The sequence below is a fragment of the Erinaceus europaeus genome, chromosome 13, assembly GCF_950295315.1.
Source record: "Erinaceus europaeus chromosome 13, mEriEur2.1, whole genome shotgun sequence".
Classification (NCBI taxonomy): domain Eukaryota; kingdom Metazoa; phylum Chordata; class Mammalia; order Eulipotyphla; family Erinaceidae; genus Erinaceus; species Erinaceus europaeus.
The window spans coordinates 54,691,653-54,711,210 of NC_080174.1; the positions used below are offsets into that span (position 1 = coordinate 54,691,653).

At 37.8% G+C, this 19,558-nt stretch overlaps 1 protein-coding gene across 3 annotated transcripts in view; it reads left to right on the forward strand.

Moving 5' to 3' along the window:
- The window catches only part of EPS15 (epidermal growth factor receptor pathway substrate 15), a 133,047-nt gene that overhangs the window by 80,818 nt on the left and 32,671 nt on the right, over nucleotides 1-19,558 (forward strand). For all 3 annotated transcript variants that reach the window (XM_060205904.1, XM_060205906.1, XM_060205905.1), the window contains 3 exons: nucleotides 1,369-1,441; nucleotides 16,840-17,001; nucleotides 17,718-17,915. In XM_060205904.1, coding sequence (XP_060061887.1) covers nucleotides 1,369-1,441; nucleotides 16,840-17,001; nucleotides 17,718-17,915 — 433 coding nt within the window. The remainder of the gene's footprint in view (nucleotides 1-1,368; nucleotides 1,442-16,839; nucleotides 17,002-17,717; nucleotides 17,916-19,558) is intronic.

Sequence of the window (19,558 nt, forward strand, 5' to 3'; positions counted from 1 at the left end):
CGAATGGTAAGGGACTGTTTAAAATATCTGAGACATCTTGACCCTCCATGTGACCCATCTGGCGAACGGTTAGTGCACTCTTTGGCCATCTCAAGTATTTAAAAGCAACAGTCTACAAATAGCTTTATTCTTATGCTTTTTTCTTTTCCCATACAAACTTAAGCACATTGTGCCTACATATCCAAAATAGTTTGATTATTCACATTTGAAATCTTAACCTCAAAAAGGTGAGCTATAGAAATGTATCATATAGTTGTCCCTTGAGATCTCTGTGGGTATGATTTTTCTCACTTCCTTTATGCTAGAGCTTAATGGAGCCCGAACCTATATTGAGTTATGCCTGGGATGAAGCTGAAGTGTTGACATGAAGATCTAAGGAAAAGCTGCAGTACTAGTCTGAGGACTTAAATATCATTCTCCCTCTGTCACATTCTTTTACTTTCCTCCCCATGCCCCAAGATGTATCACTGCAGAATTCTATGCCTTTTTCCTCAGCTTGTAGAAAAGAAGCAATGTGTATGTATCTGTGATATTTTAGAACTGATTGGCAGTTAAATGTATTCTTTTGACAGAAATAGCTTCATCTTTTATTTCTGAATCCAGGTTTGCTTAAGATTGATACATCTATTAAGAATCGAGTTCTGATTAAATAATATAATTTATGTAATGATATTTCTGAATAAAGGTAGATAGATCCTAACATGTTTGATCTGAAAAATAAAAGGAAGTAAACTTACGCTAATGTGATTTTTCTTAATATGTGGACATTATAGTTGATCAATTGGGATTGCTAGCTAATCTTAAAGTAGCTTCTATGAATCTGTGGTATTCAAGCAAATGACCTGTTTGGCCATCTTTTCCTTTTTCTCTACTTTGTTTCATTCTGAAATTGGTGCATACAAGTGATTCAACAGTATTTAACACTTCCGTAAATATCCTTCTTGATTGTTCATATTAGCCATTTTCATTTGATTTGACAGCACCACCTAAGGGTTAAGCTTACAGAGCTGATGTAACTCCTCCTCTTTTTTTATCAGCAGTTTTCATTGGACTGTATTTCCATAGCAACAGTGAGGTCACCAAAACCCAGGGGTTTCATTGATTATTTTTCTTCTCCTCCTTTTTTTTTTTCAATCTATTCTCTTTTCACCACATTTTAGTGAGAAAGCAAATTTTTTTTTTACAAATAGGGCTTATATTGATTTCTGTCCCATAAATAATTAAAAGGGTAGAAAAATCTGCCCTTCATTTAAAAATTGAATGTTTCACTATGTATTTAAAAAGCGATTCAGGATTAGGAGGATGGATAACCATACCGGCTGTAGCTGATGTTCTCAAATATTCTTGCATTGTTTGCTGGTCTTCTAGGGAAAAGAATAATGTGGAACAGGACCTTAAGGAGAAGGAAGATACTGTTAAACAGAGAACAAGCGAGGTTCAGGTATGTGTTCTATAAAATTCAGTATTCTACATTTGATTTAAGAGGATTCATTTTTAAATATATAGAGACAATCACTGTGTGATGCTTGTGGTATTGCTGGATAGGTTATGGGAATACCCATTATTCATTTGATCTCAATATATATCTTTTGGAAATTTTTTTTTTTTTTCTGAATTCTGGCCTTCAAAGATTACACTGCAATGAGAAAGCAGTATTTTCCAGTATAAATATCTAGTTGTAAAAGTATTTTAGGTAGTATTTACATGTGCATTATATTATTAAAGGTAAGACTGAATAACTTAGAAGTATTATTATTACTGTTAGTATCATTATACCAGTAAAATTGCATCAGTGAGATCATCATCATGAAAATAGAAATTTCTTTTTCATGGGTGTGAGATTTTGTTATCTAGGAGACCTAGTATCTTAAAGGATTATTTCCCATAATAATGGTAGGGTGTGAGATGATATGGAACAGTTTAAAATAGCATTTTATAAGTTACTTGGTAGCCAAGATATCTTAAACTTTAGCATAAAGATATTTGATTCATTTACACTAAATATTGTGCCTAGTAGCTTTATTTTACAAATAGAAGACACAATAAAATCTCAGTTTCTGACTGATAAATGACAAACAAGACAATTCAAATACTGAAGATACAAAAATTGGGCAGTGTTACATTTAGAACCGTGACCAATGCATGTGACCATGTTATTGGGGCACAGTTTCCTGAATGCTGCACCAACACATATGAGAAGTTAGATAGAGAAGCACTGCTAGCAGCTGCAAGCAAGAGCTTATGGACATTTCTTAACATGTTACTTGTATGTTGGATTTCCCTGTTTGCTTGTTACAGTAGTTTTCAATGGATGAAATGCTTAGATCCATCATTTTGTTTGACATAGAACATTTTATCAGAGATTGTCTGATGGGCTGTACTAGAACGATGAGGATAATTCAGTGAGAAATTAAAGAAGAAACCAGAGAGACTTCATATTAAAGTTGATTCTTTGTTTTTACTGCAGCTGTATTTATATGAATATAGAATATAAGTTTTCTTAAAGATGATGCAGAAGTCAAGAGATCATCACCAATATATTTCTTTTTATGATAATGAGATAGAAGGTGGTTGCCTAAATTTCATCATTTTTGTGTAGTTTTTGAACTTCTTAAAAACCATAGAAGGGCTAAAGACATTAAGCAGCTATTGCTGAAAATAGTTTGAGTGTAAAACAAAGTAATCCTGAAATTTTTCTCAGTCTGAGGAAATGGATGTAGTTATAGATAAAATCTCGGCAACTTCTCTTTCCCCCATTGTCACTATGGTTATCATTGGGGCTCCTGGCCTATGTGACTCCTGCACTCCTGGTGGACTCCTTTTCTCCCTTTCTCTTTAGCCAGAGGGTAAGAGCAGGGAAAGAGAGACAGACAGAAAGACAGATAACACAGTACCACTTCAGTGCTTGTGAAGCTTTCTTCTTGCAGGGTATTCCCATGTGGTAGTGGAGGGAGGGGGGGGTCTTGAACACAGGTCCTCACGTGTGGCAAAGTGTGTGCTCTTTCAGATGAGCAGTCTCCTGCTCCCCACCCCGCTGGACAGCTTCTAAATTTAGTCAGATTATGTTTCAAAGTACAGAGATTTTTTTTTTTTTTTGATAAATAGTATTTTGTTGTTTGTTTATATTTACTACTATTTTCTTTACTATGTCTGTTTTTTGCTGAGCCAGAGCCTCCCCTCTAGGCTGGTTTTTCATTCATGTAGAGAGACAGAGACAGAGGATGAGAGACATAACAGCACCAGAGTTTACTTACACATGGTAAGCATACACCCTATCCAGAGAGTTATCTTTCTGGCCCCTTCCTATATCACTTGATGTGAATTTAAATATTCCTTTTGAAAGAACACTTAAATTTACATTGTTCTTCTCATGCTAAACAAGCTATCCTTCAGTAGTTATTTCTGTAATGAAGGGTGTGTTATCAGTAAAGAATTCTTTAACTTCTTTTTTTTTTTTTTAACCAAAGCCCTGCTCAGCTCTGGTTTATGGTGATACAGGGATTGAACCTGAGACTTTGGAGCCTCAGGCATCAGAGCTTCTTTATATAGCCATTATGCTGTCTTTAATTTCTTGTTTTTTTATCTTAGTGGCGATAGTAATGTATGTATTTAACCTTAAAGATTGGTATATTCAAAGTGTATAATTACAGGGTTGGACAGTCATACCTGATTGAGAGTATACATTACCCATGTTTAAGCCTCTAGTCCCAACCTGTGTGGGGGCGGGCGGGGGGAGTTCACAAGTGGTCAAGCAGTCAGTGAAGCAGTGCTGTAGATACCTCTCTTTCCTCTCCCTATTTCCCCCTGCATCTCTTAATTTCTCTCTTTCCTATCAAATAAGCACTAATACATTTTTTTAAAAAATGTGTGATTGTTTCTGCATGAGGTGATGAAAATTAAAGGTGTCTTGGAGCATGGTTGGTTGGAACAGATCAAATTGGAATGACTGAACAAAGTTCACTGGGAACGATCATTGGGTTAAAGCTTTGTGTTAGTAGATGGATTGATTGTGTTCCAACCAATACAGTTGTCTCAACACCATTCATGATAATGAGACATTAAACTAAGAATGTAATGGATAATTAGCATCTATGGGTAACTAAAACTTTTCTTTTTAGTGATAATTTTCAATTTTGGAAAGCACACTATTTTCTAGAAGTGGTAATAAGTAGATTTCAGGACCCATTAGCCTGGTTTACCCATTGGTAGTAAGACAGATTATATCTCATATCCATGCTTTCTTCAATTTTGCATAAAAGATTATAGGAATAACTTGGTATTAGACGAACATGAATTCTGTTCCTGGTTTTGACTCTCCTTAGGTTTGTGATCTAAATTTATCACTCCATACTTTAGCTTTCCCTCACCTCCCCTTCCTCTCCTGGAATATGGGATAACAGAAATAATAAAATAAAACATAGGTATACAAGATAGCTCATCTGGAAGGGTTCCTGCTTTACAGTGTGCATAACCCAGGCTCAAGCTTGACTCCCACCACACTGGGGAAACCTTTGTTGCTCTGATATCTTTCCGTCTCTCCTTCAGCCTCTCTTGTCTCTCTGTTTCTATTTGAAAAAGTCAGCCCAAGGCAGTGAAGCCCAAGAGTTAACCAATAACAATAACAGACTAGAGTAAAATGAAAAAATTCAGGTAAAGTACGCCACAGAGTGGCACTTGGTTAAGAGTCCAGTAAATATTCTTAATATGTAGTACTGCTCTGTACCATAAGTCATCTCACTGTATTTCCTTCACTGTTAGTCTCTTCTCTGACATGTTTTTATAAAATAGGGCTATTTGCAAATGGAATTTAGCAGTTTGAAAATGTCTCTCCAATCCCTGCCTCTTTATTTTTTGTATTTTTGCTGTTGCTACCAACTTCTTTTCTTATTTTATTTTATTAGTGATTTAATAATGATCCAGCTTATTTTCTTTTTGTTGCTTTGTGTTGCCATTTTTTCCCTCCCCTCCCCTTTTAGTAACACATTTCAGTTTGTTATCTACCTGTATGATTGAGCTTTAATTGTTCTTCCCAGGATCAGCAGTAATCTTAAGCAGGGGGTAGAGGGGACCCCTCATTGACCCTTTCTTGCTTGGCTCCTGCTTTCTTAAACTGCACTGTCAAGATAATCTCCTGCCTCTCTAACATCTTGCTTCTGTTGCCTCTGCCAGGAACTTATTGACACACTCACTTCCTTCTCTCTCTCTTCAGCTTTTTTCCATACCCCATCACTCACATGCTGATGATTCCCAAAGATTTATTAAACCCTTAGCTCTTCTAGGTGCAAACCCTACATCTCCAATTAGAAATTTTAGTGTTTATTACTTCAAAGTCAGTATGTCTAAAATGAGTCTCATCTTACTGAAAATAAACTGACTTCAGTTTTGAACTTTGCTATTCCTGTCAGTATTTCTCTTTCCTAATACTGCTGTCCTTATCAGTATTGTAAAATTAGATCAGAAGTCATCATAAATGCTTATACCCTGCTTCCTTATGTTTCTTCTTAAACCACTGGAATATTTTGAATCTCTGATGTTAAAACCTTTACTGCAGTCCACTGCCATTTTCAATGACGTGCAGATATATTGATATATGTGCAGATATACTAAACATAGAATTAAGAATGAGATGCAGGCCCTCTTTTGCACTAATTTATTATTGTTGTTGTTGTTATCCACCTTTGAGTTGTGTGCCATACACATTCTGTTTTGTATTCCCACCACCATGTCTTCGATTGTTGCAATCTGGAGTATTCTGTATCTCCCTGCTTATGCGAACTCTACTCCTGTTATAATCTAACACAGATTTCTCTGCTTCTCTAAACCTTTCTGTATCTCTTCAGTCTATGTCAGATTCCCCCGTATTGGAACTCTTAGAGAAGCATGTAACCATTTATCTGACTTAGCTATTTTTACTAGTTTCACTTGGTAGTTTATATTAGGCTGTCGTAAAAGTCAAGACACAATTTTGCATTAGAAAAAATATGTCATGACTTATCTGACAATGCATTAGATTCCAGTGTTTTCTAGTTTTTATGTTATGAGTTCTTGGGCTTAGAAATTGCACCTGGTGCACCTTTCACTGAGAGATGAGAAATTGTGCCCATGTGTCAGCAACTGTACTATACAAATTAAGCCCCTAATAAAAGTGATAAAATAAAGAATCACAAAGGAAAAAGAGATCAGACCTTAAAGGAGAGATAGCTTAGAAAGTCAAGCATAGGGGCTGAGTGGTGGCACACCTGGTTGAGTGCACATATTACAATGCTCAAGGACGCAGGTTTAAGCCCTCGGTTCCCACCTGCAGGGGAAAGCTTTGTGAGTGGTGAAGCAGGGCTGCAGGTGTCTCTCTGTCTCTACCCCTCTCTGCCTCTCCATCTCTCCATTCCTCTCAATTTCTTGCTATCTCTACCTGATCAGTAAATAAAGATAGTAAAAAAAAAAAATTGTTTTTAAGTTCTTCCTCTAAGATTACAAAAAAAAAAAAAAAAGGTCGACTACATTCCTGTCTGTGCCGGAAACCCTGGAATCAACCCCCAGCACCACATGAGAACACCATGAGTAGTAAACAAGGAACTCGATGGTGAAACAGTGCTTTGATGTCTTGCCTTCTCTTTTCTCCATCTATCTATAAGTAAATAGAATTAAGAAAAAGAGGCAGAGAGGCCAGTTGGCAGTATCATGCAGGCCTGATGCTGCAGACTCTGGAGATGACTCATCAAATAGAGTGCAGGACTTGTGTGCATTGGGACCTAGGTTCAGTGCCAGGACTGCATATGCTGGAGCAGAGCTCTGATCTCTGTCCTTTTTTTCTTTCTCTCATAAACATAAATAAATCTTTTTTTTTTTAATCTATGTTGGATCCTACCTCTCACTACATTTGCATAATGCATTGTTAGATGGAGGCAAATTTAAAGATGTCATAAATTTAAGGAGGGAATAAACTTCAGTTGTGTGCCTGGAATTTAAACTAGCATGAGACTCACCTAGAAACCATCAACAGAATTGTGAGTATAGTAGATACACGAAGAGGCAAACTTTTCTGTTTTGTTCATGATACCTTCATTCAAAAGAAGTTTCTGATTACCTCTATTTCATCAGTAAAGATGCAGTAATTCATAGTAATCGACTTCCCATTTTTCTTAAACTTGACTTTTTTATTCTTAGATGAAGAAGATGGCTTATTTTGGGTGAAAATAAAATTAGATACATGAGCTCAACTTTCTTTTCATAGTGGCAAGTCTCTTAAAACCTGCTAGGAAGCATGTGAGAGGGGAATAAAGACAACTGTTGGTGAGGTTTTCTAACACCCTCCCTAGCTGAACAGACCCCCTTCCTGTTCTGACTAACATTCTGCTCTATAGGTCATACTTGCACATTAAGCCTACTCTGGTATACCTTCTCTTTTGATAGTTAGGCCAACATAATATAGTCTATGGAATTTGAAGAATCATTTAAATATTTTTAAAGGTTTTTTTAAAATTTATTTATGAGAAAGATAGGAGGAGAGAGAAAGAACCAGGCATCACTCTGGCACATGTGCTGCTAGGGATCGAACTCAGGACCTCATGCTTGAGAGTCCAAAGCCTTATCACTGCACCACCTCCCAGACCACTTAAATATTTCTTTCCTGTCAAAATATCTTCACTTCCCCTTATTTTCTTTAATAATTCTTCAAATACAAACATAACAGTTTGAATGCATATCTGTATATGTGCTTTGGGCTTCTCCTTTATATAATTTCTATCCACCAGTGTCCTTTTTAAATTATTTTTTATTTTTTATTTAAGAAAGGAGACATTAACAAAACCGTAGGATAGGAGGGGTACAAGCTAATTCCTTCTGTCTTTTTAAAAATTTTTTTATTATTATCTTTATTTATTGGATAGAGACAATCAGAAATTGAGAGGGTAGGGAAGATAGAGAGGGAGAGAGAAAGAGAGACACCTGCAACCCTGCTTCACCACTTGCAAAGCTTTCCTTCTGCAGGTGGGGACCAGGGGGTTCAAACCTGGGTCCTTGTGCACTGTAACATGTGCGCTCAACCAGGTACACCACCACCCGGTCCTCCAGTGTCCTTTTTATCTTATGCTATGTATTATGTGAAATGGATGCAAATATATGCACGCTGCTTAAATTTTATAAGTTTAAGACATCATAAATTAGTTCTTCAGCTATACAGCTGACACGGATCACTAAAATTATTTTACTTGTGCATACAGCTAAGAGTTCTTATGTTTTTGTTTTTTAATTTATTTCTACTACAACACCCACAGCACTCTAAGATGTGGAGAGATGGGAATGGGTTTGTCATTTTCAATGACTTCTCTGATTTCTAGAAAACAGAAAATTTCTTTGAAACTTCTTTATAAATAAAACCCAGATCTGGCTTCATTTCTGGATGAGGAACTTAAATATGTCTTGCTTTGTATATTTTTCTAAAGCAAAACGTGGCAGTTTTACAGTAGTGTTTGCTTACTTCATCCTTGCAGATCTCTAATTGCTGTCACCCTCCTTCCTCTTGCTGGTGATGGCTCAGGGAAACAAGTAGAGCATGATGATGGAAAGTAGAGCAGAGCTAGGAAGACACCTGCAGATGTCTCTCTCCAGTCTTTTACTCGATGAAACATTTTGATAATGCTGAGGTACACTATCTCAGGAAAGGATTTTTTTTTTTTTCAAATGGGCTACCTTAATATAAGAAAAATATCTTAAGTCTAGTGAAAGGCACTTTTGCCACTGCCTTAGTTGGGGATGGGGGCGGGAGGAGGTGTGCATCTGTTGCCTTCATTCAATCTCAGTAACATTACCAGTGAAATTTGTCAGCTTTGCACCTGTTCACTGTGATTTTGTGCTATTTAATACATTTTAGTCTGATTACAAGAAAAAAACCTTTTTGAGTACAGATTGTTGTTAGAGCTTCTTTAGAGGAAATCCTTTTTTTTTTTTTTAATTTAGAAATACATATAAAGAAACGTTAATTTGGGGGTCATGCAGTAGCGCAGTAGGTTAACCGCAGGTGGCACAAAGCACAAGGGCTGGCCTAAGGATCCTGGTTTGAGCCCCTGGTTCCCCACCTGCAGGGGAGTCTCTGTCTTATCCAACAACAGTGACATCAGTAATAGCTACAACAACAATAAAACAAGGGCAACAAAAGGGGAAAAAAAAATTTTAAAAAGAACCATTAATTCTAAGTCTTATTTTATAATTTACTTATTGATTTAACATTTATTTTATACTGAAATTTAATGTGAACATCTCTACAGCCTTAAGTATCTCAGTAGTGTGAGGTATTGTCTCAGTAATCTTTCCACCAAAATCTATACTTTTGTATTACCATGCAAGTTTTGCTGCAGCTAAGAAGTGAGGGTTTGGGGGACTTAGTGATGGTGCACTTGGTAAAGTGCATGTTACAATACACAATGATCCTGAATCAAGCCCCTGGTCCCCACATGCAGGGAGGATGTCTCTCTTGCTCTCTCCCTTTCTACCCCCCCTTCATCTCAGTTTTTCTGTCTCTATCCAATAAATAAATAAGATGTTTTAAATTTTGTTGCCCTTGTTTTTTTTTTTTTTTTAATTGTTGTTGGATAGGACAGAGAGAAATGGAGAGAGGAGGGGAAGACAGAGAGGGGGAGAGAAAGACACCTGCAGACCTACTTCACCGCTTGTGAAGCGACTCCCCTGCTGGTGGGAAGCTGGGGGCTCGAACCAGGATCTTTCCGCCAGTCCTTGTGCTTTGCACCACGCGCGCTTAACCGGCTGCGCTACTGCCCAACTCCCAAGATGTTTTAAATTTAAAAAAAAGAAGTGAAGGTCTGAGTGAATTTAAATGAATGTATTTGTTCCCTGAAAGAGTAGGAATGATTAAATATTATATTGGCATGTTTATGTCTTTTCCTGTGATCTAAGTTGGTTTTCTAAGGGTGTGTTAAAATGAGTCACTAAAAGTATTAGTCTAGAAAAATAGTTCTGGAGAGACAGCATAATCCTTATACAAAGAACTTTCATTCCTGTGACTCTTAAAGTCCTAGGTTCAGTCCCGAGCACCAGCATAAGCCAGAGCTAAGCAGTGTTCTGGTCTCTCTGTATCTTTCTTTCTGGATCTCTCTTTAATTAAGATAAATAAATAGAAAAATGGTTCAATTTATTTTAGCCATCAGAATAATTTCATATTTAGTATGAAAACCACCAGAGATATGTGTGCTTAAAATAGTGCAAACTTTTTTTCTGATTTTAAAGGTAATGTGGGTCCAGTTAATATTATAAAATACACAGTAGCGTAAACACCACCACAGTTTCAGCCTTTCAAAATGGCTCACGTGGATAGTGTGCTACATTGCTTGAAACCTGACCTCTACTGCACTCAAGGAAACTTCGGTGTTGTCGTCTCTTGTTTCTTTCTTTGTCTAAAAAAAAAAAACAAACCCATTACAACTTCACGTTCTAAGAAAGAACTCATGCTAGCATTTTGATATATTTTCTGTGACTATAGCTGGTTTTGTAATTATTTCTGATTACACACATGCACACTTTTTATTAAAAACATACATCCAAGTGTGTTTTTTTGTTGTTGTTGTTTTTGCTTCCAAGGTTATCGCTGACGCCCAGTGCCAAGTTAGAGAGGATGTAGAAAGGAGGAAATTCTTGGGGAGTCGGGCTGTAGCACAGCGGGTTAAGCGCAGGTGGCGCAAAGCACAAGGACCGGAATAAGGATCCCGGTTCGAACCCCGGCTCCCCACCTGCAGGGGAGTCGCTTCACAGGCGGTGAAGCAGGTCTGCAGGTGTCTATCTTTCTCTCCTCCTCTCTGTCTTCCCCTCCTCTCTCCATTTCTCTCTGTCCTATCCAACAACGACAACAACAATAATAACTACAACAATAAAACAACAAGGGCAACAAAAGGGAATAAATAAAATAAATATTAAAAATAAATAAATAAATAAAAAGAAAGTAGGAAATTCTTATACACTATTGGGGTTTTTTGTAGATTCTTATTCTGAGGAATGTTTATTGGGATCTTTGGATAATATGTTATTAATACATTGTTATTTTTAGAAATTTGTGTTCACAGTTTTAGTTGACCTTCTTTGAGTTCTGCCTCCTGCCAACACATGTCTTAGAGTCACCAGTCCCTTCTTCTTTTTCCTCTATTTCTGGAAAGAATTCAGGCCTAATTCCATAGGAAATTCCTTATATATAGTAAATTAATCTTTCTTCTGTGTATGTGTACTGATACTAGTAATGTGCCATTCTTCAGAGAATTGGGAAAGTAGTTACTTGGATGAGGATGCCTGACTGTCAGTGGGCATGTAAATCAGGCCACCTTGGCTGCTGTCTCATGGTGGTAATGATGGAATAACTGCTTTTATCTTTCCCAGCATTTCTCTTGCATTTCTAAAACAGACTTTTGGGTTCACAGCAAAATTAAGCAGAAGGTATAGAAAGTTCACATTGTCTTCTTTGCTGTTTTTTTTTTTTTATTGTTGTAGTTATTATTGTTGTTGTTGTTGGATAGGACAGAGAAAAATGGAGAGAGGAGGGGAAGACAGACACCTGCAGACCTGCTTCACCACTTGTGAAGTGACTCCCCTGCAGGTGGGGAGCCAGGGCTTGAACAGGGATCCTTATGCCGGTCCTTGAGCTTTGCGCCACCTGCGCTTAACCCGCTGCGCTACAGCCCGATTCCCTCACATTGTCTTCTTTTTTAAAAGATTTATTGGTTGTTTTATGAGACAGGGAAAGAAAGCAAGGGGAGTGTGGGACTATGTGAAAGCTTGGTAGAGCTTAGGGGAGCTCTCCCATCCTTGGACGGAGGTCTGGAAAGACACCCTACTTGTTAGCCTCTCTCCTTATAGAGATGAGCCAAGAGGGAAAAGTCTCCCAGACTCAGTTTCTCCTTGTTAGTCTCTCAAGCTCACAGAAAGCCTACAAACCTCTCACATTTAGTTTCCCCTGCTAGCAGGCCAAATGGCTGCCTGCTTTAGGGTTCACTCAAAGTTCACATATCCACTATAACTTCATCTTTTGATCATAAAGGAGAACACACTTTGTCATACACCCTGGCAGTGAGACCCCAAATCCTATTTTCCTTGTGTCCTTTGATATCTGTGATTTACATCAATCTTTGTTTTTCTTCTTCTCTACCTCACCTTACTGGTTTAACCTCTATGCTTCTCTCAGATACCTTTGGACAATTAACTTGCCTGCATCATGGAGACTAATTGTTTTGACCTTTATGTATCTCATCAATTCTTGTCATACCAACCCCCGACACCTCTTTCTGAATTCACACAGCCACTAGAGCTGGTGAGGGAGGGTCGGAGGCTTATCTGCCGCCCTACCCCTGCCCCCCCCCTTGGAGCCACTCCACGTGAGCCCCAGCAGGGGAGGGAAGGAGGAGAGAGATTGGAGCACCACTCCAGCCTATGCAGTGTAGGGAATTGAACTGAGGACCCTATCATGACAGTCTTGCACTCTGCCTTCTAAGCCACTTCCCCAAGGTGTTTTGTTTGTTTGTTTTACCAGAGCACTGCTCAAACCTGCCTTATGGTCATGCTGGGGATTGAACCTGGGACCCCAGAGACTCAGGAATGCAAGTCCTCTGCATATGATTGTGCTATTTCTTAAATCTTTGGAGCCTTAATCATTAAGCATGCAGTCTGGCACATAAATGAATAAATAGCACATTTTCAAAATGATCTTTTCTGCTCTAAGAAGTTCTTTCCTACTCTGAGATCTGAGATTTTCATCTGTACATTTTGATGATTTTAATTTCACATGTAACTTTTGTTTAATTTGATTTAGAGACCTAGTTTTTTTTTTTTTATTATTTGTCTTTTATTCTCTTATGGGTATGACCAGCATCATTTATTGAATAGTTCTCTTCTGTTATAGTTTTATTTTGTTTGCTGCTGAGAATCAAATCCAAGTCCTTATACATGTAATATATAATTTATTGAGGGATTAATGGTTTACAGTTGACAGAAAAACACAATAGTTTGTACGTGCATAACATTTCCCAGTTTTACACATAACAGTTTAACCCCTACTAGGTCCTCCTGTGCCATTATGTCCCAGGACCTGAACCCTACCCCCCACCCTACCCCCACTCCAGAGTCTTTTACTTTGGTGCAATACACCAACTCCAGTTCAAGTTGTGCTTAGAGTTTTCCCTTCTGATCTTGTTTCAACTTCTGCCTGTGAGTGAAATCATCTCATGTTCATCCTTTTGTTTCTGATTTATCTCACTTAACATGATGTCTTCGAGCTCCATCCAAGATGGGATAAAGAAGGTGAGTTCACCATGAACCTGGGTCTTTGGAGCCTCAGGAATAAGAGTCTCTTTGCATAACCATTATGCCATCTACCCTTATTCACATTTTTCAGTTTTCCACATAACAATTCATTGCCTCTCTAGGTCCTCCTTTGTCATCATGTTCCAAGACCTGAACCCTCTCCCTCTACCTCAGAGTCCTTTATTTAGGTGCAGTACTCCAGGCCCAGTCCAAGTTCTGCTTTGAGTTTGTTGTTCAACTTTTTTTTTTTGTAATTGGATTCTTTTTATTGAAGGTGCCTTTAAAATTTAGATGGAAAAGAACTCTGCCATATTTTCCTCTAAGTATTTGATAGTTTTTGATCTAACATATAAGAGGTGTTGAAATCCCCTACTATTTCTGTGTTGCTGTTAATATATTGCTGTAGCCCTTTCAGTAGATGTTTGACGTATTTAGATGACCTCTCATTGGGTGCATAGATAGTAATAATGATTCTCTGAGTATTAAATAATGTCCATCCCTATCTTTTTAAATTTTACTCATTTTAAAGTCTATTGTGTCAGATTGAGAATAACTATTCCTGCCCTTTTTTGTGGTCCATTGGCTTGTATGGTAGGTTTCCATGCTTTCACTTTGAGTCTGTTGTTTGTCTTATTGAGTTAGGTGGGATTCCTGCAGACAGCATATGTTTGGGTTGTGTTTTTTTTATCCATCTTCCTACTTTATGCCTTTTAATAGGTGAATTCAGACTATTGACATTTATTGGTATTATAGAATGAAGATATTTTAATTCTATTCTAAAATTTTAGAGTGTTCTGATATGTGTCATGTTTTTGGTGATGTGATTGTTTATAAGAAACTTTTCAGAACTTCTTTCAGGGCAGGCTTGGTGATAGTTGATTCCTTCAATTGTTGCTTGTCTCAGAAGGTTTTTGTGCCTCCATATAGTCTGAATGACAGTCTAGCAGGATACAGTAGTCTTGGTTGAAAGCCTTTCTCATTGAGCACTCAATATATATCTTGTCATTCCCTTCTGACTTGTAGTGTTTTTGTAGAGAAATCTGCTGCTAATATTATGGGTTTTCCTCTGTAGGCAGCTCTTTGTTTTTCTCTTGTAGTGTTCAAGATCCTTTCTTTATCCTTATTCTTTTTCATTTTAAATATGATATGTCTCGGTATCTTTAAGTCTGGGTTAATTCTGTTTGGGACTCTGGACTTTTTGAGCCTTTATGTCTTTTATCTTGTCTAGAGTAGGGAATTTCTCAGCTATTATGTCCTATAGGATGTTTTCTTCCCCTCCCTCTCTTTCTTCCTCGGTCAAGCCAATAATGTGTATATTACTTCTTTTGAAGTCATCCCCTATGTCTGTGTTGTTGTTTTCAGTATCTCTTAATCTCTTTTTGAGATCTCTTCTTTCTTAGTTTTGTTTAATTCATCCTCAATCTTGCTAACTCTGTTTTCTGCCTCACTTATTCTAGTCTCTCTCCCCTCTGTTGTTTTCTGTAGCTCAGCTATTTTGTTAACCTGTTCTCATACTCTATTAGCTTGTTCAGCTAGTTGTGCTCTTAGCTATTTCAGCTTTCAGCTCTCTAATCACCTCAAGATAGTTAGTGTTTTCTTTCAGAGTCTCATTTGCTGTTTCCCCATTTCTGATGATCTTACTTTCAAACTCTCCTCACACTAATATAATATTAGTCAATTATAATTATATTATAATTGACTAATAACTCAATTAGTGTTTGGATTTTGTCCTCACAACTCTTTAGGATGGGGTTATCGTACAGTATATGTTTTACCACTGGGCTACCTCCCCAGTGGTTCTACGCATTTTAGTGTCATCTCTGCATAATTTTTCTGTATATGCCTGGGTCTGCATCTAAAGTCTCTTTTCTGATCCTTTGATCTGTTTGTCTATTCTTTGTATCCATATCAACTTGCCTTATTATTATTATTTTGCCTCCAGGGTTATTGCTGGGGCTTGGTGCCTGTACCACGAATCCGGTGCTCCTGGAGGTCATTTTTCCCATTTTTGTTGCACTTGTTGCTGTTGTTATAGCTGTTGTTGTTATTGGATAGAACAGAGAGAAGTCAAGAGAGATGGGGAAGACAGAGAGGGGGAGAGAAAGATAGACACCTGCAGACCTGCTTCACCACTTGTGAAGCAACCCCCCCCCCCCCCGCAGGTGTGGAGCCGGGGGCTCAAACTGGGATCCTCACGCCAATCCTTGTGCTTTGTGCCACGTGTGCTTAACCCTCTATGCTACCCGGCCCCCCTGTTGCCTTATAATTTTAGCTTTATTACTTTTTTTTTAATTGGTTAGAGGGAGAAATTGAGAGGAAAAGGGAGATAGGGTTAAAAGGAAGCGACAGAGAGACACCTGCAGCCCTGTTTCACCACTCCTGAAGCTTTTCCCACTGCAGTTGGGGACCAGGAGCTTGAACCTGGGTCCTTGAGCACTGTAATTTGTGCACTTAACTGGGTACACCACCACCCAGCCCCCCCCCCCCACTTTAGCTTTCTATTAAATTATAATACATCATAGGATAAGTATTTTTACATTTTCTAAGTGTTTTTTTTCCCCCTGTTGTTTTAGAGTCACTTTGTCAGACTACTTGATAAACCATGTTAGGATTTCATTGGTATGTTTTGCTTAGTCAGAGAATTGGCATCTTTATGATGTCATTTATTATCTGCTAAGTATTTATGAAGTACCTCTTGTATAGTGGGAAATTTGAATGGAATACAACAGTGAAAAAATATATAAATACTTTCTGACTGATGGACCTTACATTCTAATAGAGAAGTGAACTATAAAATAAATTTTATTACTCTATTATTTGCAGTAGCCAAAACCTTGGAACATTCTAAATATCCACCAAATGTGTATCAGTACAATGGGGAATATATTACTCAGCAATACTCTGTAACAAATAGGAACAAACTATACATGCAGCATCACAGAAGCATGTCACAAATGTAGTAAGTAGAAGAAGCCAAATACATTTGGCTGCATAGTATATGACGTGATTTACGTGAAATTTCTGTGAAGGAAGGGTAAACATCTTAACAGCACAAAGCGGATTGTGGTTTCCTGGAACTTGAAGTGAGAATGATGTAATACAGAAGTATTAGCAAACTTTCCAAGATAGTCTCTAAAACAGGATTTGGTTGCACAACAATAAAGATTTGCTAAAATTTATTTGAATTGTGACTTGTAATGGACAGATTTTATAGTGTGTAGGTTATGTCTCAGTAAAGCTATTAAAACTGCAAGTGTGAAAGCCAAGGATAAAGTAAATTTAGGGGGAAATGCTGAGATTTCTGCTTTTGACAAATTGGAGAAGCCTGTCAGACAGCCAAGGACAGATTTGACTTAGCAAATTGTGTATCTAAATCTAGCATTTAGGGAAGAGACACTCAAGTGTAGAGTGTATTTAAACTGAATCTTCCAGTCAACTACCAGAATATACTTAGACATCACTTCACTTTTCCTTAAAATTGACTTTTACATATTACTACCCTTCTCTTGCTGTCAGAGTGAATAAGTATATTCTCTTGTATTACAGGATCTTCAAGATGAAGTCCAGAGGGAGAATAGTAATCTGCAAAAACTACAGGCCCAGAAGCAACAAGTACAGGAACTTCTTGATGGGCTGGATGAGCAGAAAGCCCAGCTGGAGGAGCAACTCAAAGAAGTCAGACAGAAATGTGCTGAGGAGGCTCAGCTGGTACAACCTGGCTACTTACTGCTACCTGATCTAGACCTTAGTTGCTTCCCTAGCTTGAGATGAAAACATTATCTTCTTAAACAGGCTCTTTCCAAAGATTTTAATAAGATAATTTTGAGCATAAAAAAAAAAAAAAGAAAAGAAAATGTAAGAAGATAATGGCAGTCTAAATTGCAGTTGGGCACTTCACAGAGACGGAACAAGATTCATCCAGATATTACAGATTCACTTGAGGGAAAATAGGACATTTAATGTACTTTTTTTTTCCCCAAAAATTTTTACTCTAGAAATATGGTCCCTATACCTTCATTACCTCCCCCTCCATCCTTCCCCAGATTGGGGAGAGAGGAAAAATAGACATATTACTAAAGCAGTAAACTAAACAAATAAGTGCATTGCATTATGAAACATTTTTCTTTTTTTGTTTTTTAAATTTTTTTTCACTCTTTTTACTTTATTATTGGATAGGGATAGAGAGAAATTGAATTGAGAAAGAAGGGATAGAGAGGGGAAAGAGACAGGGAGACAACTGTATCCCTGCTTCACCACTTGTGAAGCTTTCCCTCTGCAGGTGGGGACTAGGGGCTTGAACCTGGGTCCTTGTGCACTTTAATGCATGCTCTTAACCAGTTGCGCCACCACCTGGCCCCGCATTATGAAACATTTTAATGACATCATTTTAAAGTCTGTCTTTCTTTCCATTTACTACCATGTAGATATCATCCCTGAAAGCTGAACTAACTAGTCAGGAAACACAGATCTCTACCTATGAAGAAGAACTGGCCAAAGCAAGGGAAGAGCTTAATCATCTGCAGCAGGAAACAGCAGAATTGGAGGAGAGTGTGGAGTCAGGGAAGACTCAGCTGGGGCCTCTTCAACAGCAGTTGGAAGATTCACAGCAGGAAATCAGTTCCGTAAGTCCTTATGGCAGTATAAAGTGCTCAAGTAGGCCATAACATAGCCTTTTTTTTTAGTAAATAATACTTTTCTGCCCCATCTCCCTCTATCTAGTTTATTCATTTTTAAGTCATTTTATACAAATAAGCTTTTTGTTATTTGACATAAATTAAAAACTGCCATACTTAAACATTTTGTGACTGTTACTGGAGTAGTGGCTAACAGAATGGGCATTGCAGCTGGAGAAATAGCTTAACTGGTAAAGCATCAGCCTTTAATGCCTAAGGTAGTCCCTGTTTGATCCCTGGCATGTGTCTGAGTGATACTCTAGTTGGTCTTTTTTTCTCTTATGTGAAATTCTCTCTCATATGTAATGAAAAGTAAATAAAAGGTAACACAGGTGTTGTAGCTAGATGATTTTAGGTTTAAAGGCTGGCTCTGCCACATACTTTTTGAATGACCTAGTATGAGATTTCTAATCTTTAAAATCTGAAAATTACCAATACAGGAGCAGGGAAGATAGCATAATGGTTATGTGATTCTCTTGTCTGAGGTCCCCCCCCCAAAAAAAAAAAAACCTCTACCTTCTAGGTCTGCTGTAAGGATTAAATGAGGCAAACAACATATTTCTTTACTTTAGTGTTTGACACATAAATGTTTGATGACTATTATTTATTCCTATAAATAATAGCCCAGTGTTTGTGATTCTAACATTAAAAGTCAATTTTTGCTCATTTGGAAACCTTGATTTTTGAAATTAGGCAACTTTTTCATAACACATAAGTAAATGTCTTATGGTGGGTCCAGAGTAAAGGTTCTTTGCTTGTTATTTCTAGGCTTTCATCAATGGAGAATAATATTTTATAGAGTGATTGTTACGATGTTCAGTTAGGAGCATGGTAATCATTGTAACCTGTTTCTTTCATTTTGTATTGGAATAAATTAAAGACAGAGAAGGCTAAGTATCATGTTCATGATTACATAATCTAATAGAAGCATAGCGTAGAGTTCAGGTCTTCTAATACCCAGTTCACTGAATTTTGATAATGATTATACATAATAAAATTCTTCTCCCCTTACGTACTTCCTTCTCTACTCTTATCAGGCAAATCAGTACCTATTCACCCACCCTCCAAGACATAGCTGAATACTTGTTTCTTTTCGGGGTTTTCTGAATCCGGCTTTAATTGGACAGAGAGGGAAAGAGAAAGATAGACACCTGCAGACCTGCTTCACCACCTGAAGTGACTCCCCTGCAAGTAGGGAGCCGGGGGCTCAAACCAGGATCCTTACGCCAGTCCTTGAGCTTTGCACTATGTGCACTACTGGCCAACTCCCGAAACTCCCCCTTTTCATGGTGCTCCCATGTGTTACCAGGACTCAACCATGAGTCCTTGCTCATAGCCATGTGTGTGTTCTACTGCATCAACTATCTCCATGCCTAGAACTCACACACTCTTAAAATACCTATTGATTGACACTGTTCTTGTTCCAGTGTAACCCAAAAAGAAAGCTTTCCTGCTGGGAGTACTGCTAGATGAGTATACACTTTTAAAAATAGTATTTTCTTGGGCTGGTGAAATAGCTCACGTGGGTAGTATACTGCTTTGTCAGACTTAGCTTCAAGCCTGGCCCCCACTGCATTGAAAAAGCTTTGGTG